This window comes from Pithys albifrons, chromosome 23, assembly GCF_047495875.1.
Source record: "Pithys albifrons albifrons isolate INPA30051 chromosome 23, PitAlb_v1, whole genome shotgun sequence".
NCBI classification, from domain to species: domain Eukaryota; kingdom Metazoa; phylum Chordata; class Aves; order Passeriformes; family Thamnophilidae; genus Pithys; species Pithys albifrons.
The window spans coordinates 7,453,476-7,475,610 of record NC_092480.1 but is presented as its reverse complement, the minus strand read 5'-3'; the positions used below and the strand labels follow the sequence as shown (position 1 = coordinate 7,475,610).

At 50.1% G+C, this 22,135-nt stretch overlaps 1 protein-coding gene across 7 annotated transcripts; it reads left to right on the top strand.

Moving 5' to 3' along the window:
- Positions 1-390: 390 nt before the first annotated feature.
- MSANTD2 (Myb/SANT DNA binding domain containing 2) lies at positions 391-21,053 on the top strand. Of its 7 annotated transcripts, none has more exons than XM_071576300.1 (5): positions 391-884; positions 11,484-11,742; positions 13,464-13,524; positions 14,101-14,247; positions 14,426-14,499. In XM_071576300.1, the coding sequence occupies exons 1-4, from the start codon at positions 405-407 to the stop codon at positions 14,201-14,203; spliced, it is 903 nt and encodes a 300-aa protein (XP_071432401.1). In that variant the 5' UTR covers positions 391-404; the 3' UTR covers positions 14,204-14,247; positions 14,426-14,499. The 7 variants fall into 7 exon arrangements, with proteins under 7 accessions (XP_071432401.1, XP_071432396.1, XP_071432399.1 ...); XM_071576297.1 differs by lacking the exons at positions 391-884; positions 14,101-14,247; positions 14,426-14,499 and adding exons at positions 10,197-10,275; positions 10,833-10,877; positions 19,592-21,053; XM_071576295.1 differs by lacking the exons at positions 14,101-14,247; positions 14,426-14,499 and adding an exon at positions 19,592-21,053.
- Positions 21,054-22,135: the final 1,082 nt, after the last annotated feature.

Sequence of the window (22,135 nt, the reverse complement as noted above, 5' to 3'; positions counted from 1 at the left end):
CGGGCTGTCGGGAGGGGTTTGGGGTCCCTGTCCCTGGGGGTCTCTGAAGACCCTGCCCGGATGGGGGCCGAGGCCCCGCCCATCGGCAGAGCCCCGCCCATCGGCAGAGCCCCGCCCATCGGCAGAGCCCCGCCCACATAAGGAGTCGCGCCCAGTGCGTAGCCACGCCCACTGACCGCCCACCCTGCGATCAGGCCCCTCCCACTCAGGGCTGGTCCGGACACGCCCACTCAGACCACGCCCCAAGGCCACACCCCATTCTTAGGCCCCGCCCTGTGAGGCCCCGCCCGGGACACGCCCACTATCACGCCCCTGCTCTGGCCACGCCCCCAATGCCGCTGCTCTGCCGGAAGCTCCGGCCCGGACGGCGCGTCACTTCCGCCCGCTCGGTGCGCACCCCCATCATGGCGGCGCCCTGCGGCTCCTCGCAGCTCCCGCCGGCCGAGCCGCCGCTCCGCATCCCCAAGATGGAGGTGCTGTCGCCGGGCTCGCCGGGCGCGCTCAGCGACGGCAACCCCAGCCTGTCCGACCCCTCCACGCCCAGCGGCGCCTCCCCGCTGGGCGCGGGGCCGGCGGCCGGCGGGGCCGCACTGGGCGCCCGCGGCGGGGCCTCGCCCTCCGTCTCCTTCTCTCCGGGCGGCGCCGCCGCCGCTGCCGCGGCCGCCGCCTGCCGCGGGATGTCCTGGACGCCGGCGGAGACCAACGCGCTGATCGCCGTGTGGGGCAACGAGCGGCTGGTGGAGGCGCGGTACCAGCAGCTGGAGGGCGCGGGCACCGTGTTCGGCAGCAAAGCGCCCGGGCCCGCCATGTACGAGCGCGTTTCCCGCGCCCTGGCCGAGCTCGGCTACGAGCGCACCCCGTCCCAGTGCCGGGAGCGCATCAAGGTACCCCGGAGCGGCGGCGGCGCGGCCCGGGGTGGGGGGCGGGCGGGGGGCGCAGGGCTCGGCCCCCGCGGGTGGGTGAACTCCCGGGGTGGCTCTGGGGTCACCCCCAGGGACTCCACCCTCAGGGACTGCCGGGAGAGATGATTTCCTGAGCATCCTTTGGCTCTGGTGTGAGTACCGTGTCTCAGGGCTCAGCCCAGCCCTTGGCCCTGAGTGTCTCGGGAGCTCCGTCCCTTCAGGATCTCTCTTGCAGCCTCCTTTGGCGTTGGCTGGGGGCATCTCTGCCCTTTGGCCCTGGGTTTGGGGGCACCGTGTCCCCAGGGTTCAGCTTTTTGGGGTCTCTCTGTGCAGCTGTTTTCCAGAGCACCCTCTGGCCTTGGCCCGGGTGTCCCCAGGGCTGAGCCCAGCCCTTGCTCTGGGTGCAGGGCACCACATGCCACCTGGTCCCCCGCAGTCCCTGGCTGGCATCTCCTGGGTGCCACGTGCCCTGGGCTCATCCTTTGCACCCGCAGCCTCCAGCAGCACCTCTGGGAGCCGGCACTGCCTCTCTTGGGTTCAGCCCCTCCGGTGTGGGTGGGCTGTGGCAGCATCCCACGGCCCTGGGTGGGGAGGGGTACAGTGTCTCAGTCATCCATGTCTCCTCACAGGGACAGCCCCAGCAGAATCCTTCTCCTGTTTTTCTGGGGCATCTGTGGGTTGCCTCCTTTGGCCTCGAGTGTGGTGGGCACTGTGGTTGACTCTGTCCCCTCAGGTGTCCCCAGCACCTTCTGTCTGTGAGTGCCTGGCACAGGCTGCTCCCTGAGCCCCCCTCGGGAAAAGGGAGCTCCCGGTTCTCCCAGTAACAAGGGGTGGCTCAGGCTCTGGTTGCTCCTGCATTCCTGGTTCCCACCTTTGCTTTGGAGTTGCTTTGCAGGGTCTGAAACCTTCCCCAGCTTGACTGGAACATGCTGCATCTTCACAGACCTCTCGAGTGTTTCATAAACAGCTCCATGGGCTGCGTTTTACAGAGGGATCTTTCCAATTTCATCATTCCCTGGGGAAAGGGGGCTGGATTTGGTGCCCAGTTTGGGAGGAGCCACATTCTGCTTTTACAGAGAGGAGCTATTTAGGGTGGGAATCACTGTGGGGTTTGAGTTTGTAAACGTGTAGAGGATGTTTGTGAGGGTGAATTAAACTCTCTGAGCTCCCTCTGTCTTTTATTCTCCCTTTCCTGACCCATTAGGCCCCTGCAGCCACCTGAAATGTCAGTGGGTTATGTTGTTAATTGCTGGGGCTCAGTGTACCAGCTTGTTTCTCCCTTCCTCTTCCTTAAACAGACCTGTGCCCGCCCAGCTGGGCTGGGGCTCTCTGGGCGTGGACTCCCAGGCTGCCTTTCGTTCCAAATATGTGGAAGAAGGGATGCTGCAGCATCAGGAATGTCTGGGAATAAGTGAGAGATTCCCTTGTCAGTCCCTGGTGATTAGAAAAGCCTCTCCCTGGAAGTAGGTGCTCAAAACAAAGCCCCTTCCTACAGAAGCTTTGGTTTCTCAATGTATTTTCCTCGTGTTTGTGCATTTGCTGCTCAGGGATCTGTTTCTCTTCAACACCTCCACATATTTTTGGAGAGGAATGTTGCTGCACCACAAATTGCCTTGGAGTCCCTCGTTTTCCCAGCAGCTTTCGAGGTGCTTGTTGCTTGAATCAGTTCCTCTGCAAACCCAGGGGCTCTGCCAGAGGCAGGGGCATGGTGGAAGGTTCCTTGGGGAGGTTGGGCAGTGGTGGGAGTCGGGGCAGCACCTGGCAAGGACAGGCCCCTGCCCCAATTTGGTTACAGCTTTAATGCCCTGGGGGGTCCTGAGTGGGCTGTGAGGAGATGCCTTGTTTGGACAGCCCTGAACTGGCTGTTTGGGTTTGGACAACACTGTTGGATGGAGCTGGTTGAGTGTTGAGGCTGCCTTGGAGCTGAAGCAAGTGTTTGAGTGACTCCCAGCAGTCTGAGCTCCTCACAGCCAAGGATTCTCCCCTTTTCCCTTCAAAAGTGAGGCTTGCACACGTCTTTGACCCTGAAATGTTCCAGATTGAAAGAAACCACCTGTCAAACAGCAGTGAAAGAGCACAGGGCTGATATTTCGTAGAATGATAGAATGGATTGGGTTGGAAAAGACCTCCAAGATCATCAAGTCCAACCCTTGGTCCAACTCCAGTCCCTTTACCAGATCATGGCACTCAGTGCCACGGCCAAGCTCAGCTGAAAAACCTCCAGGGATGGGGAATCCACCCCCTCTCTGGGCAGCCCATTCCAATCCCTGAGAACTCTCTCTGGAAAGAATTTCTTTCTGATATCCAACCTAAACCTCCCCTGGCAGAGCTTGAGCCCATCGTGCCCCCTTGTCCTATTGCTGAGTGCCTGGGAGAAGAGACCAACCCCCACCTGGCCAGAACTTCCCTTCAGGGAGTTCCAGACAGTGCTGAGGTCACCTCTGAGCCTCCTCTTCTCCAGGCTGAACACCCCCAGTTCCCTCAGCCTCTCCCCACAGCACTTGTGCCCCAGTTCCTTCTCCAGCCTCGTTGCTCTTCTCTGGCCCCGCTCCAGCCCCTCAATCTCTTTCATGAACTGAGGGGCCCAGAACTGAACACAACACTCAAGGTGTGGCCTCACCAAGACAGAGTCCAGGGGAAGGGTCACTGCCCTGGGCCTGCTGGCCATGCTAGTTTGGATCCAGGCCAGGATCCCATTGACCAAGAGCAGCTCTTGGCAGATCTGTTGGATGTTTGTAGATTGCAGTATGTCGGGGTGGGCTCTCCTTCCACACCTGGCTGGGAGTTATCCATGTTCCATCCCTGTGCTGTGCTGTTCTTGTAGTCTGCCTGTCTGCCAGGGGAGGCACAGCCAGTTGTTGTCAGCTGTGTCTGGCACTCTCCACCCATCTTGCTGTTGCCTGAGCTTTTGTGTATCCTGGGTTCCCACTGGGAGGGCCTTTCTCAGCCCAGTCATCTGGAGACACAAAAATGTGGCTTTCCTGAAGCCTTCGGGCTCACAGTGTGTTTTTACCTGGAATTGCTGGGAAGTGAGGATTCATGGAAAGCTGGGGGTTCTCCCAGGAGCCAAGGGTTGACCTTGTTACAAGGATTATCAGGATAGTTGTGGTAGCTGCAGCCAATCCTAAAATCCCAGGTTTTGTAGGATTCCAGGTGGAACTGACTGCTTGACCCTTTCATGCTCCACTGTGAGCAAAAGACATGTCTGGGTGTGGAGGGGTCGTGACAGGAGTTCTTCTCTCAGGGGGACTCACGGGTGCTGCAGGAACAAGGGGAGGGCACAGGCTCTTTGTCATCTCCCATGCTGAGAATGGAACTGGGGATGGATGGCCAGACTTCGTGAACGAAGATTTGGGAAGGGCTCTCCCCACATGGTGAGCCCTTCCAGCCTGGATTTGGGAAGGGCTCTCCCCACATGATGAGCCCTTCCAGCCTGGATTTGGGCAGGGCTCTCCCCACATGATGAGCCCTTCCAGCCTGGATTTGGGCAGGGCTCTCCCCACATGGTGTGCCCTTCCAGCCTGGATTTGGGAAGGGCTCTCCCCACATGGTGAGCCCTTCCAGCCTGGATTTGGGCAGGGCTCTCCCCACATGGTGTGCCCTTCCAGCCTGGGCAGTGGATGTTTTAGGTGAGGCTCAGCGTGCACAGAACTGGCCCCACCGTTTCAGTCCTGAGGTCCATCTGCCATGGCCGAGCGAGCTTGGACAGTGACAGGGAAGTCCTCGGGACTGTCACAGCACCCGGTACCAACCGGGGCTGACCCCGCTGAGAATCCGAGATCTGACGGGATGGGATGGCAGGGAGGGATTGAACTGCCAGGGGATGGTCCCTACACTGAGACTTGAACTCAGATCCCTGGGATTCGGAGTCCAGAGTGCTCTCCATTACACCACAGGAGCGCCTGGAACTGAGGATATGGCGATAAAGAAGCACATCTTTCCATTTCTTGTCCATAATGTTCCATATTTCCATGTTTTTATAGGATATTTAATGCCCATCAAGGGGTGGCAGCACAAGGCTTTGCTTCTGGATCATAAATGTAAATGGTGCTTCAAACATAACGTGTTCAAGTGGTTTTATAAATGCATTTTCAGTATGGGCTTGACACTGGTTTCCTGTGGGATACTTGTCTTCCCTGGCCACAGCCAGATCTTGAGGAGCGAGTTGAGCTGGAAAGGAACAAGTCAGCCTGGAAGCAGAGAGTTTTCCAGTTGTATGGCCTGGGTGCATTCCCTCCTAATTCAAACAGGGTGCACAGGAATGTCCCCCTGCAGATTTTCACCCATCTCTCACCATCTGCTTGTGTTTTTCTGCACATCAGCAGCTGGAACGAGGCTGCTGTTGGGTTGGAGCTGCTCTGAGGGGTCTGTTTCAAATTTAGGGATTCACACGTAACCGTTTCAGCAACTTTTCTTTCAGAAAAAGACCTTGAGTCTGACTCGGTGGCTCTGGGATTGGTGGCTTGGTGAGCTGAGCAATGAGAAGCTGCAGGAGAAGTGAAACACCTTGATTTCTGCCTGTTGCATTCCCAGAAAAGCTGGTTTGTGCACTGTAGTGTCCCTGTCCTGGTGTGTCACACTGTATCCTTAATCCTTGCTTGTTCAGTGGCACACTCTGACTGTCCCTGTGACGAGGAGCTTGTGTTGAGGAGCCATTTACTGGTGTGCACATGGTTTTCATCCAGCCCTCCTCCTCTTCCCTGTGTGCCTGAGCAAGGATTTAGCCTGGTTTGTCTATCCTGAAACTCATCACTTCCCCGCAGCAGCACATGGAGACCCTTGTAGTTTTCATGCTTGGCCTTTGTGCCAGGGTTTAATGCAGGTGCTGGAGTGTTTGGCCAAACCCTTCCCAGCCTTGCTGGGATCCCGTTGATGTTGTTTCAGCCAGGCACAGGCAGCAGAAGATTTCCTGGGAACTTGAGGAGAAAAGGGGCTGTCACCTTGTGCTGTGAAGCTGCTACACGAAGGCCATATCCCTTTGAGATTTCATTCCATAGGTTACCTGGAACATGTTCCATAGGTATGGTGGAACTTCATTGTTTCACCCTCTTCCAGCCTTCCCAGGTGGCAGCAGTGGTGGGGGATGCCCTGGGAAAGCACAGGTGAGCTCAGGTGTTGCAGTCAAGGGGCATTTTCAGGCAATAAAGACTTGTTTTGTTTTAAAGGAATGTTCTTGAAATAATGGGCTCCAGTTGTTTTTTCAGTTCCCTCACACCTGTGGAACTCTTTGTGCTGCTCTTCCTCTTCTGAACAGGCTTGTGGCCTTGCTCTGTTCATTTGAGAGCAAGGACCAGCAAGGATTTGAGTCTGTGCTCTCCTGTGGCTTGCACAGATGTGACCTCCTGAGTACGGCTTGGTCCTCTTTTGGTCCAGGCTGCTGCAGTTTGCATTTTTCTTTAAAGTCTGGTTTTGTGGGGGGTGTGAAGATGCTTGTCCTGATGACAGTGAATGCATGAAACTTCAAGTTTGATTTTAGGAATAAGCAAGATAACTTAGGTGTGGCCTTCATCACTCCAAAGTAAGTGTTGGGACAGGTTCTGCCAGGAGGAGATTGAATCTTACTCAGGTGTCTCATGAATTTGGGCTGGATGTCTGGGAAAGGCTCTTCCCCCAGAGGGTGGTGGGCACTGACCAGGCACCCCAGGGCAGTGGGCACAGCCCCAGGGCTGCCAGAGCTCCAGGAGAGTTTGGATGATGCTCTCAGGCACATGGTGAGGTTGTTGGGGTGTCTTGTGCAGGGTCAGGAGTTGGACTCAATGATCCCTGGGGGACCCTTCCACCCCAGGACGTTCTGTGAGTCGATGATTTCTGCAAGCTGAGCTCTGTCTGGAGGACCATTCACTCCATCTCTTCACACTAGAGTCACTGGCTGTGGTGTGCCTGGAGGAAGGGTTTGCTGCTCTGCCTTCTCAAGCTCTAACAAGTTGGCTCCTCCTCTTTTCCTCCAGTGCTGGTTTAAGAAAACCAGGAACTCAGAGCAAGGAAAGGTGAAGGTGCCCAGCCGCCTGCTTTTCCATGGGCAGTGCTGGAGTCTCCTCTCTGGGGGTCTGGCTCGATTAGCATGGAGTCCCTAAGAACAGTCTGAATATTGTGTTCTCAGCACTCTGGTATCAGTGGGCAGTGGTGCATCTTCTCAGGGAGCTGTTTTGAGCCCACAGCACTGTGGGGTCCATCGTCTCGGTGCCCTGTGCCACTGATTCCTCCCCTGGACGGAGCACTGCTTGTTGAACTCCAGCTTCATTCCCCCGGGTGGCTGGCAAAGTCCTGCCGTGTCAAGGCTGGGCCCTGCACTTGGCTGTAGCACTTATGTCAATGATTCCTGTCCAGGCAAGAGCTTGTTTTCTTACTGTGTTTGATTGTGACTTAGAACCCGGCAGTGGTGACAGATGCTCTGTGGGTTTTTGTTCGGTTCCAGCTCTCACTAACAAAAACTCGTGGCTGCCCTGCCTCAGCTGACATCTCTGCCTGTCTGCCAGGGTGACTTTGCTTCTTCATTGTCCAAAGGGATCTCTGGTTCCTACCTCAGTCAGACAATCAACTTGTCTCTGTTGGCCCTCACCACCCTTCTCCCCTCAGGACATTCCCATTGCTTTTCTTTTTCTATACTGGAGCCAAGTCCTTCAGGAAGTCCCGTGTGTGTTCAGGTGTGTGGGGATACAACTGGGGCCTCGCTCTGTGGTGCAGAGCCTGAGTTCCTGTGGCAGCTGGTGTGTCCCAGTGCTGTGCTGGGGCAGATTTGCAGCCAGTGGTGGGGCTGGAGCCCGAGAGCCTGGGCAGACAGGGCTGCGGTAGCTGCCGTGGCCCACGCCGAGCTCTTGGGGGGCTGTGGGTGTGCAGGGCTCTCCTGGTGTGCAGAGGGGCATTCCAGCTTGGGTTCCTCGTGCTGGAGATGGGTTGGGGTTGTCAGCTGCATTTTGCAGTGCAGTGTGACTCGAGATTTTGAGGTGCTGCTCTTCTTTTATTTTGGATAAATCACAGAAACGGGACTTCTTGTGATGATACCCAGTGTAAGCCTCGTATTCTCCTACCTTGCACACAGCTCTTCACCTAAAAGTTCCTGAGCTGGAGCTATCAGACTGCTGTAGCCAGTTCTGTTTCCTTCTGCTCCCCGGAACTCAAGAATGGAGACTTCAAGACCTTTCACTGTCCCCTGCAACCAGTCCAGGCTTCAAAAGCTGTTTATTTGTCCCAGTGTAGTTTCGTGTCATGTTGCCTGTGAGTATCCTGACATGATGAGGGAGGGAGCTGTTTGATGCTGCTGTTCTTAATTTGGGATGTAGAGCTGTGAGCACCTCTCTTCCAATTAACTCTCTGGAGCTGAGTGCTGTGCTGAGTGGTGCTGGGGGCCATCGGGACCCCCTCAGTCTGCTGACATTTAATCAGTTTAAAGAGATGAATGTGGGCACAGCCACAGGCCACCAAACTGCTCTGCAGAGCCCATGGTGTCTCCCTGAGTAAGAGCATGTCTCAGGTCAGGGATCTGGAGTTCCTTGTGTTGGACCACCTTGGGTTATATATAAAAAGCTTGCTGTGGTCTGGATCTTCCTCATTTGTTGCTGGAAGGAGGACTGTAATTTCAGTCTGCCTAAAGTCTCTCCCTAAGGCTTTTCTGATCTTCATCCTGCAGTTCCTGCAGAGGTCCAGGTTCTCCATGGCTTCGCTTGTAGAGATGAGGACTCGTGTTAGAAATGGGGAGAAAATCCATGTTTAGCTTTGTGACTGTTTCCTCCTTTGGTTTTTCTGAATTATTAATTAAGCAGGGATAATTTGTCTTCATGTTGCAGGCAGTGTTGCAGAACAATAAGCAAAAGCCTCAATTTCTTCCAGTTTGGGCAGTCACTGGGCAGTGATCAGGTCTGTTTTCAGTTACTTGTCCTAAATTTCTTGGTTTCTTGTGTATCTGTATCAATATGTGTGTGTGCACTTCAGGATCCATGGAGCAGGAGTTGGGGTGGACACCAGAAGGAGTAGAGGAGGAGCATAAGGTAAAAACAGAGATGAGAATAACTTGGTGGGAGAAACATTCAGGGCTGAAAAATGTCCAGGTTTCCAGAAGTCTGAGCAATTACTTAGATACACGGCTGACCTGTGGTGTTTGGAGGGAACATCACAAAAACTAGTAGGGACTGCCTGTTGGAGGCACTGGGGAGAACCTCTGAGAAGGATCTAGCAGGAATCTCAATTCTCTGGCAAACAAGACCAAGGAGCCACCAGCTGCTTGGCCACAGGCATTTTGGTGCTCTGGAAAGCCCCAAGTTTGAAATTATTTCCCTCAAATTTTAGAGTTTTTGCTGCCAGAAGTGGAGGTAACTCAGCCAGGTGAGCATCTGGGCAGTATCCCCAGAAGGACTTTCAGACCTGCAGGGGTAACAAGCAATGACACTCCTTCTCATTTATTTTTGTCCCTCTTTCTGCTTTGCTCCCTTTAGCTTTTCCTCTACTCTCCATTGACTTGCTGCTAAATTACATTCGTAGTAAAATAAGCCAGTTTGCAGCCTGACTGAAATAATTAATTACTACCAGGCTACAACCCAGTGTGAGAGCCCCCCTAACCCCATCGGAGGGGAGAGGTGTTTGAAGCACATGCTGGAAATAGAGTGTGAAAACAGAGTGGCTGGGGGCGTCGAGCACTCCCAGAGGGCTTGGCCAAGAGCAGGGATGTTTTGGAGACAGTTTGTTTCACTTAGAGACTGCTAATAAATGCAGCTATAGGGGTCTAAATCTGTGTTTCACTCTGATGGGTAATAGCCGGGGCAGAAGCACGAAATGGGATTTGGGAAATATGTTTTTAAAAATATTCTGTCTTGGGTGGATTTCAGAAAAAGTGTGAGTGAAATGAGTTTGCTCTTATTGCTTGGGCAATTTGAGATATCACCTGTGGAGATTTGAGCTGAAAGGAGAGAAATTGGAGTGAGGAAACTGAATTTTAACAAGCAAATATATCTGTACCCCCAGGCTGAGGGAACCCCCTTTGCACCCAGTGGGTGCTGACAGGTTTCTTAGCCAGGTTTTGGTTCCAGGTTGCTGTAACTGGTTGTTTTCCACCCAGCTCAGAGAGACCAGCTTAAAATGTGCCTGTGTCCATCCAAGAAGGATCTGTCTGTTTATCCTGAGGCAGCAAAGGCAAAGTGGGAAGGATTCCACCTCAAACCACTGTAAACCACTGGTGCCTGTTGCTGCCTGTGTGTTTATATGAGTTGTTTTTTATTTTGTGTTAATTTTGTGTGTTTTTATTTAAAACAGCACAGTAATACTGACTTGCTGCTTAGCAGTTTTGCTTCTGCTCCCAGGGCTCTGAATCTCAGAAGGAAACTGGTTAGAAATGTGTCTCTTTCCTGCTGATGCTGTTAAACCAGCATGTGAGGAGCATTAGGTAGGTTCCAGCTTTCTGGAGTCGTAAAAGTTCCTTTTTGGGGAATAAAACAAGGGTTTTTGCAATGATGTGTCTGTTAGTGTCCTCCTCCAGAAAGCAGGGCACTGGTGCTAGCTCTTCCCAAATTAATGCCTCTCTTGAATTCCAGAGGCAGCTTTGCCATTCCAGTCCAAAACCCATCGAGTTCCAGCAAACCTGGGGCACATCATTACCTTCCAAAAGTTGAGCAGTGGTAGAATTAAAACCACAGTGAGAGTTGTGTATAAAGCTTTAGGGTTTTACCCCCAGATAGGTGTATGTTGCTCTGGACTGGGGGGAAAGGCGGATGGAACCGAAGGCTTGTACGGCAGCGATGGAGCAGCTCAGCCCTTGGTGTGGGGTGTCCAGGGGAGCACCAGAAGGAGATGAGCACTCTGTGCCTGTGTGGGAGGTGTGGCCCCAGTGCTGTGGGAGGGGCTGCTCAGGCCAAGCTGTGGCACTGCTGTTTCTTACTTAATGGTTGATATCGAACTCTGGGAATTGGGAGCATTATTGATTTGACCTCTTTTAAATTTCAGCAGCTTCCAAGAGACAGAGTGAGTTAGTAAGGAATGCAAAAATGTGTAAGTAATATATATTTTTCTAGCTGAATAGCTTAGGCATATCCATTTTGCACCTTGTGTTTTCTTACCAGAGTAAGGAAGGTTGGACTGTCTTTGCTTTGGGGGAAATCCTTCTCTTTTCCTTTCTCTCTCTTCCCTGCTTCTCCTCTCCAAGCTGTGGGCACAACACCAGCTCTGCTTTTCTCCTCCTCGTAGTAGGTGTGCGTTTTCCTGGCTGGTTGGTGTCTCTGACTGAAGGGCTCTTGGTATTTTTATTTATTTTATTTCTTTCTTGGCGTCCATAGCAGATTTGGGGATTTTTATTTTTTTTTCAAGTAGGAAAGAGAATAAATCAACCAAGATAAATCAAAGGAACCTGTAGCTGCTACACAATTTGTCCTCTGTTGTAGTAACATTAACACTAAGTGGGAATGTTGGTACATACGATGCTTCCTGGTGGGTGTAGATTAATTTGGGAGCGTTGCTAATGAACGTGGGTCAAACACGACCAGCAGAAATAACCCCCAAGCCCCTAAACTCTGCCTGGCAGCCCTGTGACTGTCTGCAGGTGCCTGTGTGCTCGTCCAGCCCAGCACCCTGTAACTCACGTGCTCTGCTCTGTCTCAGACCCTGCGCAGGTGCTACAGCCGCGTGAAGGAGCACGGCATTGGGAAGAGGAAAAGCAGCTACACGTTTGAACAGCTGGAGCAGGTGTTTGGGCAGGGAGGATGGGACTCCCAGCCCTGCCAGCCTGTCCTCATCAACAGCAGTGGCTTGTACCAGGAGCTGGAGTCGGATGGCAGCACGATGGAGGAGTATTCCCAGGAGGACTGGGGAAACCACAGCCAGGATCTTCACTGCTACCAGACCGGCGAGCAGGAGCTGGGTAAGAAATCCCATCTTGGCGCATCTCCATCCCTGGATTTTAGTTGTGCTCATGCCTGTCTCACACATACATATCTCAGTACCAACTTTCATCTTTTGGGCATCGTGTCCTCAAGATGCTGAACACGTCCTTGGGGAGAAAAGGGACAGAAATCCCCCAGTCTGTCAAAAACAACTCATGGCTCTTGAAGTATTTTGGGATCAGAACTGGAGTCTGAAGAGCCTGGCAGGAGGGAAGAGGAGCTGTGTGGCCAGAAGCGGTGGAGGAGGTGACACCTTCCCTGTCTCTTCTTTCACACTCACTTGTACTTCTCCACATGGGATTCAGGACATATTTTCCCTTTCAGTGGTACCTGAGTGTTATCACTCAAACACCATCTGCTTAAATTGTGAGCAGGACTTCAATCTGCTGCTGGGGACACCAAAAACTGTAAAAAAGTGTTGCTTCTTCCTCTCTACCCTGATACACTGGAATGAAACATGTTCATATCCAGGTGTGTGGCATTTTTTTAAATACAAAAATAGCAAGCAAGCTCACACTTGAGGATTGAGACCTAAACAAAACTTCTGCACATGCTTTTCTTGCCTGAATTACTGCTGACTCTGTGTAACAATCAATGTATTAATTAATTCAGCGTTTTACTTGTTGCTTATGGGTTAATGAGCTTTGTTAGACAGAGCAAGTCACCACGTTCCCAACGAAAAGTGCACACCAATCTGAGCAGTTCTGGAAAGAAGTTACTTTCTGTAGGCATGTTTTAATCTCTTGAGCCACTGCTCTTATGAGTGCGTGTTCCACCCTTGCCTGAGCACAGGGCTTGTTTTCACAGTGGAAACTTTAGGTTGATCAATTCCAATGGAGACGCAAGTGAAGAAGGTGAATTGCATACAGGCTTTTTCCCCCCAGCTGTAGGATGAAAGAGAGAGAGGAGATGCAGGCAGGTATCTGTTCACATCTGTGTTTGGGGGATTGGTGAGTCAGGATGCTTTGAAAGAGCCTTAAATCACAGTTTAATGTTAAAATTTTCAAGTTGGCTGTTAAATGCATTCCAGTTCCTCAGACTTCTTCCCTGGGGGATTTAAGTCAGAAACATGTGGGAGAGAAACAGTGGGGAGAAGAAAATGTTACAAAACCTATGTAAATTATGGCTAATTCTGTCTGCTTTGTCTTGTTTTGGTGAGTCAAACTGGGATCTCCTGGTTTGTCACCATTTTCGGTAGGTTTGCGTGCGCTGGGGCTGACGATGTCCTTGGTGCTCAGAAGTTGTGATCTAAGCACTTGGCACACAACATCTGAATGGAACACAGATGCAGTTCTGCTGCTGCTTGTCTTCAGCTGTGCCACTGGAAGCAGAATTGCCTTTTTGCTCTCTTTTTCTTATTTTTTTCCTATTGTTTTTTCTATTTTTTTTCTTTAAATAATGCTATTTGCAATTCAGTCAATTTGTGATTTAACAGCAGGGGTGGGAGCCTTGTCTTTGAAAGGTTTTGCACTTGCAGAAGGAGAGTCAGATCTTACTGACTGCATCTCTTTCAAGTTAAAGGAAAACCAAGTCAGTTACAGAGGGTTTAGGAACTGGAACTGTCTCATGCAGAACTCCAGCAGACTGCCTGGCTTAGGAAGCAACTCTAATTTATTTTTTTATTTAATTTCAGCCTCAAAAAAAAGGCCCTAAGAACATTATTTTAAATATAATTATGTGTTGGAATTTTACCTTTCAGATGAAATGCCTACCACAAAAAGAACATTAAAGATAAAACAGGAATCTTCAGAAGACACACAGTAAGTAATTTATGAATGTTTTACCCTGGAATGTATTTCCCTGGGGATGTTGTGCAGGAGGGAGGATATTTGAAACTTCTGATTATAATTATAAATACATTGTGCAAGGCTATTCATACAGTTGAATCTGCTTTATCCATTATTCCTGTTACCTCAGAACAGCTGAAAAGCTGCACAACTCTGTTTCTTCTTGACTTTGCCATTCAGCAAACAGAAAAAGTCTTACTACATGGATGCAAGGACTTAAACCACGGATAAAATCCACCAGAAAAGCTCCCTTCCTTGGTGCCAAAGCTTGGAAGTCTTTCGTTTTATTTTTTATAGCTTTCCAGACCTTATTTGTAACCTTTTGGCTGGGTTTAATTTAACAAACACTGGAGCATTTTGAATGTTTTGTGCATGCGAATCTTCCTCTCCTTGCCAACAATAACACAGAGCATTCCCAAAAATGAAAGGAATTGTGCAGTATTTACTCTATCCAGGGCTACTTTCTGTCAACCTTTAGGATTGTAAAACCCCTGGGATGGTTGTGGATCCATCTGTGGTGGGAGTGAGCCACAGCAACTGGGCTTGCAGCTCTTTCAGGTTGGCTTCCACACCTGAGCTCCCCCACCAGTGGCTTGTGGTGTCACCTGAAGTCAGTCTGGGGTTTTCCACGGTGGGAAATGAGCTCCTGTAGCATAGGAGGTCACCAGCTCTGGGAACAGCAACAGGGCATCCCTGGTGAGTCACAACAGAGGCTTTGTACTGTAACTCCATGAAAAACATCCCCTAAACCTAAAAACAACCCCACTGAAATATGAAGTTAATAATTTAGAAATAAAATAAATTAAGAAAATAAAAATAATTAACAAGAAGCTTCCATTGCAGTGCCATAGCTTTGTCAAACTTCTCATTTCAGGTGGATTTTTACGTACCTAAAGGTGACTTTTTTCTTCACATGGAGCAAATTCAGTTTAGCAACTCAGGAACAACCTCGAGAGAAAAAACTTCTTTCAGTATAAATGTTGTTATTGTCTCTTTGAACAGTTTCTTGGTGCTGTTCTGGAATAATTTTACCCTGAAGGAACTGTATATCAAATAATCCTGAGTTTTGTGAGGTGGAAGCTTGGACTACATGACTCCTCTCTTCCAAGTTTTGATGTGTACATGGACAGCTGGATTAGATTTTGTTACATTAGACCTTTTGGAGTTTTATGGTCATTTTTCCCCCCAAATTCCCTCTGAAACGCCCTGGAGTCTCTGAACTCTGGGGCATTTTGTGGAGCGGGACAGTGATAAGCCCATCCTACGTGCTCAGTGGAAGCATCTTCCAACACAGATTTGCTGAAAGCTGATTTTCCTCTTGTCTGTGAGGGGAAAGAACTTCTAGGCTCTGACTTAGGCTAAAAGCAGTCAGAAGTAGCAGGGTTGATACAAAGATAAGCTGGATATTTATTTATTATCTTCAAAAAACAGTTTTGCGTCTAAAAGCCACAGAAGATAAAGAGTTGCCAAACATTTTACCTCTTTGCACAGCATTTTAAAATGTAGATAACTTAGTTCAAAGTCAGAGCACTTTGGTTCATCTGCAGTCTTGGTCAAGTGCAGATTTTCAGCAAGATGAAATTGTTCAGTTTATCTGCTGAACCCTGTGCTGTTCTTTTGAATATGGAGAATCAGAATCCCATGATTGGGGTTGGAAGGGACCTTAAAGATCATCCAGTTCCACTCCCTGCCATGGGCAGGGACACCTTCCACTAGCCCAGGTTACTCCAACCTGGCCTTGGACACTTCCAGGGATGGGGCAGCCCAGGGATCACCACACTCACAGGGAAGAATTTCTTCCCAGTATCCCATCTGGATAGAGCTGGAGAGGGACTTTGGACAAGAGCCTGGAGGGACAAGGCAAGAGGCAATGGCTTCCCAGGCCAGAGGGCAGGGTTAGATGGAATATTGGGAAGATACAGGTTGGGCAGAGAAGCTGTGGCTGTCCCATCCCTGGAAGTGTCCAAGGCTAGGTTGGACAGGGCTTGGAGCAGCCTGGGATAGTGGAAGGTGTCCCTGCCCATGGCTAAGAGTTGGAAGGAGATGAGCTTTAAGGTCCCTTCCAGCCCAAAGTCTTCAGTGAGTCTGTAACATACAAGGACTTCCCGTCTTTCCCATGTCATCTGATTTTTGGTGGTGTAGGAAGCAAAGGGCAATAGGTAACCCATGTCCACATCCCATGCTCCACCAAGATGTGCCTTCCCTGCATTTGCTCCACGGATGCCTCCTCTTGGCACCCTGCTGCCTCCAAATAAACTGTTTTGAAAAGTGAAACGCTACTTCAAGACTCTGTTCTGCTCCTTGGAGTTGATTTGAGGAGCAGTTTCATTCAGTGCAGGCATGGGGAAGATGAACTACAGAAAGCTCGTGGAACTTCACTGAAAGCAGCTGTTCCAACCCCTTTGAAGTCTGCTTGGTTTGGAAACAGCATCTCAGAACAAACTTGCACCGACTCTTGTGTCCAGTCTTTCCTCATTTGAATTGCAGAAGCTTCCAAGGAGGAAGAAAAGCAGAGTCCAGACTAGAGGAAGGAGGTGGTGTTTTGAGGACACGGGGGCAAATCCAGCTCTAGGGCACCTTCTGCAGGTGAAAAGTGAGATTGTCCTGAGACATACAACAGGGTAAACCCTCTGCTCAGCTCCCATTTTTATCTTGAAAAATGAATAACATTAGCAATATAAATTGTGCTGGTTTACAGGTAAACTGGCAGGAGAAATGAACCCAACTGAAAAAGTGATTACAAGTCAGAGTTAGGGTTTAATGAAAAGGTTACAATAAATACAATGATACAGAGAAAAAATTGGTTTTAACCCACAAAACCCAGATGTATAACCCAGCACCCCAGGGCACGAACAGAATGCTGTTCATTAGCCCCTGTGCTGAGCACCACATGGGCCCTATGAGTGCAAAGTAAAAGGAAAAGAAAAACCTGTTGGTGCACATGATGTCACAGTCTGGTCGAGAGTGGTGGTCTCCTCCTGTCGAGGGTCTGCTCCTCCTCTGGATCTGACAAGCAGTACCAGAAGTCCTCAAACCTCAGGATTATATACCCTCTGGTTCAGGTGGGCATGCTCAGTCCCTTCCCAAGGCGAGGAGTTTCACAGTGGGTGATTTACTCTGTGAGTCAGGGGATATTTTTTGAATCTTTGATGGCCCATTAGCAGACACACCCCCTCAGGCTGGATGTGAAGGTGCTGATGCCTCCCCGGAGGGAAGTTACTACACCCGAATCATTGGTATGAAGGCAGGAACACCCTTCTATCTCACAGGGTCCTTCAATATCCAGCTCACAGCCTGAGGGATCAGGTGTGCCCTGGGCAACTGCTGCAAATGGTCATTATTAACAGTCCATCAGAAATTACACAGTGGGTGTAAAATACACAGTTTGGGGTTACAACCACACAGTGATAAACTGATCCCAACTGCTGAACTAGGACAAAATAAAAGAAACACATAAATGCATATTAAATAAATTATTTTAAATAGTTCAATGACAGTTGAATGTTAATTAATTTTAAATCAATCAATCCAAGTTAGTGCTTATGATACCTCTGCTTGGCCAAGTCGTGGAGGTCCTGGACAGAGCCTGGGAATACAAAGCTCAGCTGAGCCATTGGGTCCCTGCATAAGGGAGGAGATGCTGTAACTGAAAGGCAAAACTCCTTAAAATTCCTCTTCCCTATTTTCCTCTGTGCTGGGGGTGGTGGTGAGTTCCCTGTGGAAAGCCCTTCTTTCCCATGCATGTCTCTCCTGCCAGAGATCCCCTCTCATGAAAAGATTCCTGTTCCCCACAGGAGCAGTCAGAGTGACTAATGCACCCAAGCTCCAGCTCTGGATTGTGCTGAGCTAAACCAAATACAGTATTTATAGTGCAATTAATAAAGGTGGGGGCTTTGCTTGCAGTTCCTCGTTCTGTTCCTCTGGTGTTGAATGAAAACCTGCCCACGCCACGCTCTCCTGTCTCTGCCTGGGATGGGAATCTCTGTTTAACTGGCGCTCAGCTGCCACTGGGAGTCGAGTGCGTGTGTGCCAGTGATGAGACACCACTCTGTGCTCCAGCCCTGCCCTATCTCCCTGTCTGTCCCATCCACTTGTGCCTGGAAGATGAACTTGCACTTTCAAAAGCCTCAAAAGGACATTTTCCAGGGGTGGCAAAGCATCAGGGAAGCTTCAAATCAGTATTGCCACAGTGTTTGTGTGTAAGTGGAACGGGATTTGAGGTACACATGTGTTCTCCTTGCCTGAGGTTTCTCTGTTGCTGCCTAGCAGTGTAACTGACTCCTCAGGAATAACTTGCAGTAAGGCAGGAGTTTGGTGACAACGGAGCAGGCATTTTTAAGAACCCCTGGCCCAAACACAGTTCTTGTCCAGCCTGTCACTCCTCAGTGCTCTAAAAACTCATTTATGTGCCAGTCATGACAGGGATGTGCTTCCCAAAATGCTTTTTAAGGTCTATCTGGGGATCTTCTGGCATGGTTGGTGCTGCAGGATAGTTGAAGTGGTGATGGGCGTGGTCCCTGCATTGCCGTGAGGAGGGAGCGATCCCAAACTGGATGCTCAGACCTGCCCTGAGGGGCTTGGACACCCCTGCTGAGTTTTGCAGAGCTGGTGTGCATCAACCATCACACGTAAAAAACAGAGCTCTGTGTCCTGAGCCCAGTGCCTTCAGCCTGCTCCAGAGGCACTTGATCACCTGAAGGACAGCCAGCAGTTGCGGAATCTTCCCAGGATCACATGTGTTGTAGTTACACCTGTAAAAGCAGGTTTTGGGGGATGCTGGAGGAAGACTCTGCAGCTCCCCAAACAGTTTTTCTTTGAACCCTCATATCCATTGTGATGGAAAAGACCCACTGTGGGGATTTATTGGGCAGTAATGCAGCTGCTGGAATCAACCTCAGTTGTGGGGTGTCATGCCAGAGGCTTAGAGGCCTTCATGTCCCTCACCAGTCTGATGCTGGACTCCACAGGGAAGCTGTTGGGAAAGACAAGTTTTAGGGAGTTCAGGCAATCTTGAGGAACGCCTAGCGGGGAAGGAAGTTTCTGCCCTGCGAAAGAAAACGTGTTTCCTGGTACAGTTTGCGCTCCTCGTGGGGTTTGGGAGGAGAAAAAGTCCTCTTGGGAATGTGGTGACTGCCCCCCCAGTTCAGGTTTCCAGATGTGGCACAATGGATAAAAGGAAGGAAAGTTGCATGGAATGAGCTTTTACAAAATGTTTGTTGGACCAGTAGAGGTTTCCGTGGTAGCAAACGAGTTGTATTATCTTCCTACACCTTTGATTATATGACAATAACTCTCAAGTTAGGAGTTCTGCCTACCAGCTGGTTACACCCTGGTGGTCTCACTCATCACAGAGGAGACTGCCCAGCTCACCCGAGGCACATGCAGATGCTCTTGTGATGTCAACCACTCCATGCAGCGTTGCTCCTGGGAGTGAAAACAGCTCTTTGGGAGCATGGGGTGTTTTTTAACTGGCTATCCAGAGGAATTCCCACTGCAGGATCCAGGATGTGTCCGGGTGCATCTTCTGCTCCGGAGGGTCAGTCAGTTGAGCCGTGTTTCCACCCCAGCACTGAGCCCTCTGGAGCAGCTTTATGCTTTCACTGGGGTTTTTACAATTAATAGTCCTGTTTGCTGGCATTAGTGTTGAGGTAACAATGAGGCAGAAGCCTTTTGAGTGGCAGTCATAAGTTCAGGATGCAGCACATGGACCACATGCCAATGGAAACCCAAGGCTATGAAGGATGACCCAGTAATTGAGTGTGATTTTATTCAGCAATGCCAGACATGTTTCTTTAGTTGGTTTGATACTGGGAGGAGTTTGGGTTGAATTTGTTTTGATTTTGCCAAGATGAATTTAAAAAAATTCCCAAAACCCATCAGAGGGTTGTTTTAGTACATAAACTCCCACAGCAATATTTATGATAATAGTAAAAATCAGCTGAGAAAGCTGATGGGGATGGATTTCTGAAGGTCAGTGTTTCTGCTGGGATAGTTTCTCAGCTTTGATGCCTTTATCCTTCTCTCCCTCTTTAACTTCCAGGAAGCGTGACGTCATGCAGAACATTATGCAAATCTTGGAGTCAGTCCAGTTGAAGTGGGAGCTGTTTCAGAGCTGGACGGACTTCTCCAGGCTCCATCTTTCTAACAAACTGGCCATTTTTGGCATTGGGTACAACACCCGCTGGAAGGAGGATATCCGTTACCACTACGCAGAGATCAGCTCCCAGGTCCCCCTCGGCAAGCGGCTTCGGGAATATTTCAACTCAGAAAAGCCGGAGGGTCGGGTGATCATGACCCGAGTGCAGAAAATGAACTGGAAAAACGTTTATTACAAATTCCTGGAGATCACCATCAGTGAAGCCAGATGCTTGGAGCTGCACATGGAGATCGACTGGATTCCCATCGCTCACTCCAAACCCACCGGAGGGAACGTGGTGCAGTATTTATTACCGGGAGGGATCCCCAAAAGCCCTGGCCTGTACGCCATCGGATACGAGGAGTGCCATGAGAAACCCCCCTCCCCTCTGGCCGAGCACCGGGCGCCTGACCCTGGCAGTGAGACTCCAGGGGAGCTGGAGGTCCCCTCGCCACAGGCCTCCCTCCGGGTGGATATGGAATCCGCCCGGATTATCTATTGTTACCTTGGCATTGCTGAGGTCCGGACTCTCCAGCAGTGCCTGTTTTTACACTTCCAGGCAAACACCAAAACCTTCAGCAAAGATTGGGTCGGGATCAACGCCTTTTTATCTCAGAACTGCGTCGTAGAGCCCGGTGTCTCGCCCAAATCCATCTACATCAAATTTGTGGAAGTGGAGAGGGATTTTCTGTCCGCCGGCTCTTTGGTAGAGTGCCTGGAAAAAGCCATCGGGTACCCCTTAAAATTTAACAACTGAGTCTTGTCCTTCATAAGGATCAGGGCTTCCTTGCCCCATTTTCCATCTCACTCGGATCCTGTCCGTTCACAGCCGGGCTCGTTGGACGTTTCCGCCTGGCAACACGTTCCGGGGTGCGCAGAGGCTCTTGCGGCGCCTCCCCCGCGCCGGGCCTGGCGCTCTGCCGGACTGGCCACTGTCCCACCGGAGCGGCGCGGCGAGGAGGAGCCCCGGCCCGGGAGGCGACAGTCGGTACATTCCACATGGGACAAGCTCGTACACGCAGCATTTTCATACGAAAACTGGGGGTTGGTCTTTCCTTTGTTCCACAGTGTCTCATTTGGACGCATCTGTCTCTAAGTGTTATTCTGGATCTGAATCAATAAGCAATAGATAACGGCGAGGGAAACCCCGACTCCTGGCCTGGGGACTGTTTTTCAAAGCCACTCTTAGGTATCTTGTATATAATTTAGAACTTCACTTTTTTCACCATCGAGTGTTCTCTCTCCCAACAGTGTTGCCTGCAAAGACTTTGGGTTCCATGATGTATTCCACTACCTTAGTAGCGTTGCCATATCTGCTTTTATTTTATTTTATTTTTTTAACATTAAAATAATTCCTGGTCTTTTTATTTTTCTCTGTATTTTTTTTCTTTTATTTTTCTCCTTGTTTTTCTCTTTTTTATAACTGTTTTTCTCTTTTTTCCCCCTTTTTTTCTCACAATTTTTCTTCTTTATTAATCTTTTTTCTTTTTTATTTTCTTTCTCTTTTTGTTTATTGTTTAATTTTTTTAATTTCTTGTTAATTTTCCTTTTTTCCTTTTATTTTTCTCTCAATTTTGTTGGGTTTTTTGTTTTGTTTTCTCTTCTTTTTTCTTTATTTTTTCTTTCTTTTCCTCCTTTCAGTTTCCTTTTTTTATTGAGTTCCGTAACTCTTTGTGAGAATAACCTGGCAGCTGGGAAAACACAATGATTATTTTTATTATTTGTTTTCTTGTCGACCCATTGCTTATGGATACAATCAAAGCTGTGAGAAGGGGAAGGTGGGAGGGGGACGGGGCGGGAGGGGGGTGGGGAGGACGCATTTATGCCTTTGCAGCGTGTTCCTGGTCCAGCCCCGCGTGGAGCCACCGGGGCCGGTGGGTTTTATTTCCTGGAGCTCATCCATCGGTGACGTTGTGACATACGATGAATGTGTCGGTCCTAATAAAATCAAGCAAACACGTATGGGCTTCCACACATCCTTGTCCTCCTCCAAGGGGGAATCTGAGGAGGTGCTTGGCTCTTCCCTGCGGATATTCCCATGAGGGCTTCGTTCCTGAGGCTGTTATTGCAGGAGGTGTTTGCTTATTTCACGTGGGGTGAGTGTCGCCAGAGCCGGTTCCTTTCCCTGTGGAGATGCTCAAAATCCTCGAAAAAGTGAGGATCACTGCCTGGCTTAAGTTGACGTCACCTTCGGATGAGTCCTGAGATGGAGTGAGGAAGGGGAAGACATTATCCACCCTCCCCCCTCTCAGTCCTCAAAACAGGAGTTGCCCCCAAACAGGGTGAGTTGCTGCAAAGAGCCGCTGCCAAGTTGGAAGCACTGGATGGAGCAGAAGGTGAGAATGCCGGCAGGGAGAGGTGGGATCCCACTGGGATCAAGCCAAGCCGATCGCCCAAAGCCTCCTCGTTCCCCAGATCCTGCAATCCCGGCGGCCAGGCTGGATTTAC

Bases quoted from the DNA above. Each gene is read 5' to 3' on its own strand.
- MSANTD2 (XM_071576295.1), top strand. From the start codon at position 405: ATGGCGGCGCCCTGCGGCTCCTCGCAGCTCCCGCCGGCCGAGCCGCCG. The intron at 885-11,483 runs GTACCCCGGAGC...GCTCTGTCTCAG, and splicing joins AGTGCCGGGAGCGCATCAAG to ACCCTGCGCAGGTGCTACAG. The intron at 11,743-13,463 runs GTAAGAAATCCC...TTTACCTTTCAG, and splicing joins GACCGGCGAGCAGGAGCTGG to ATGAAATGCCTACCACAAAA.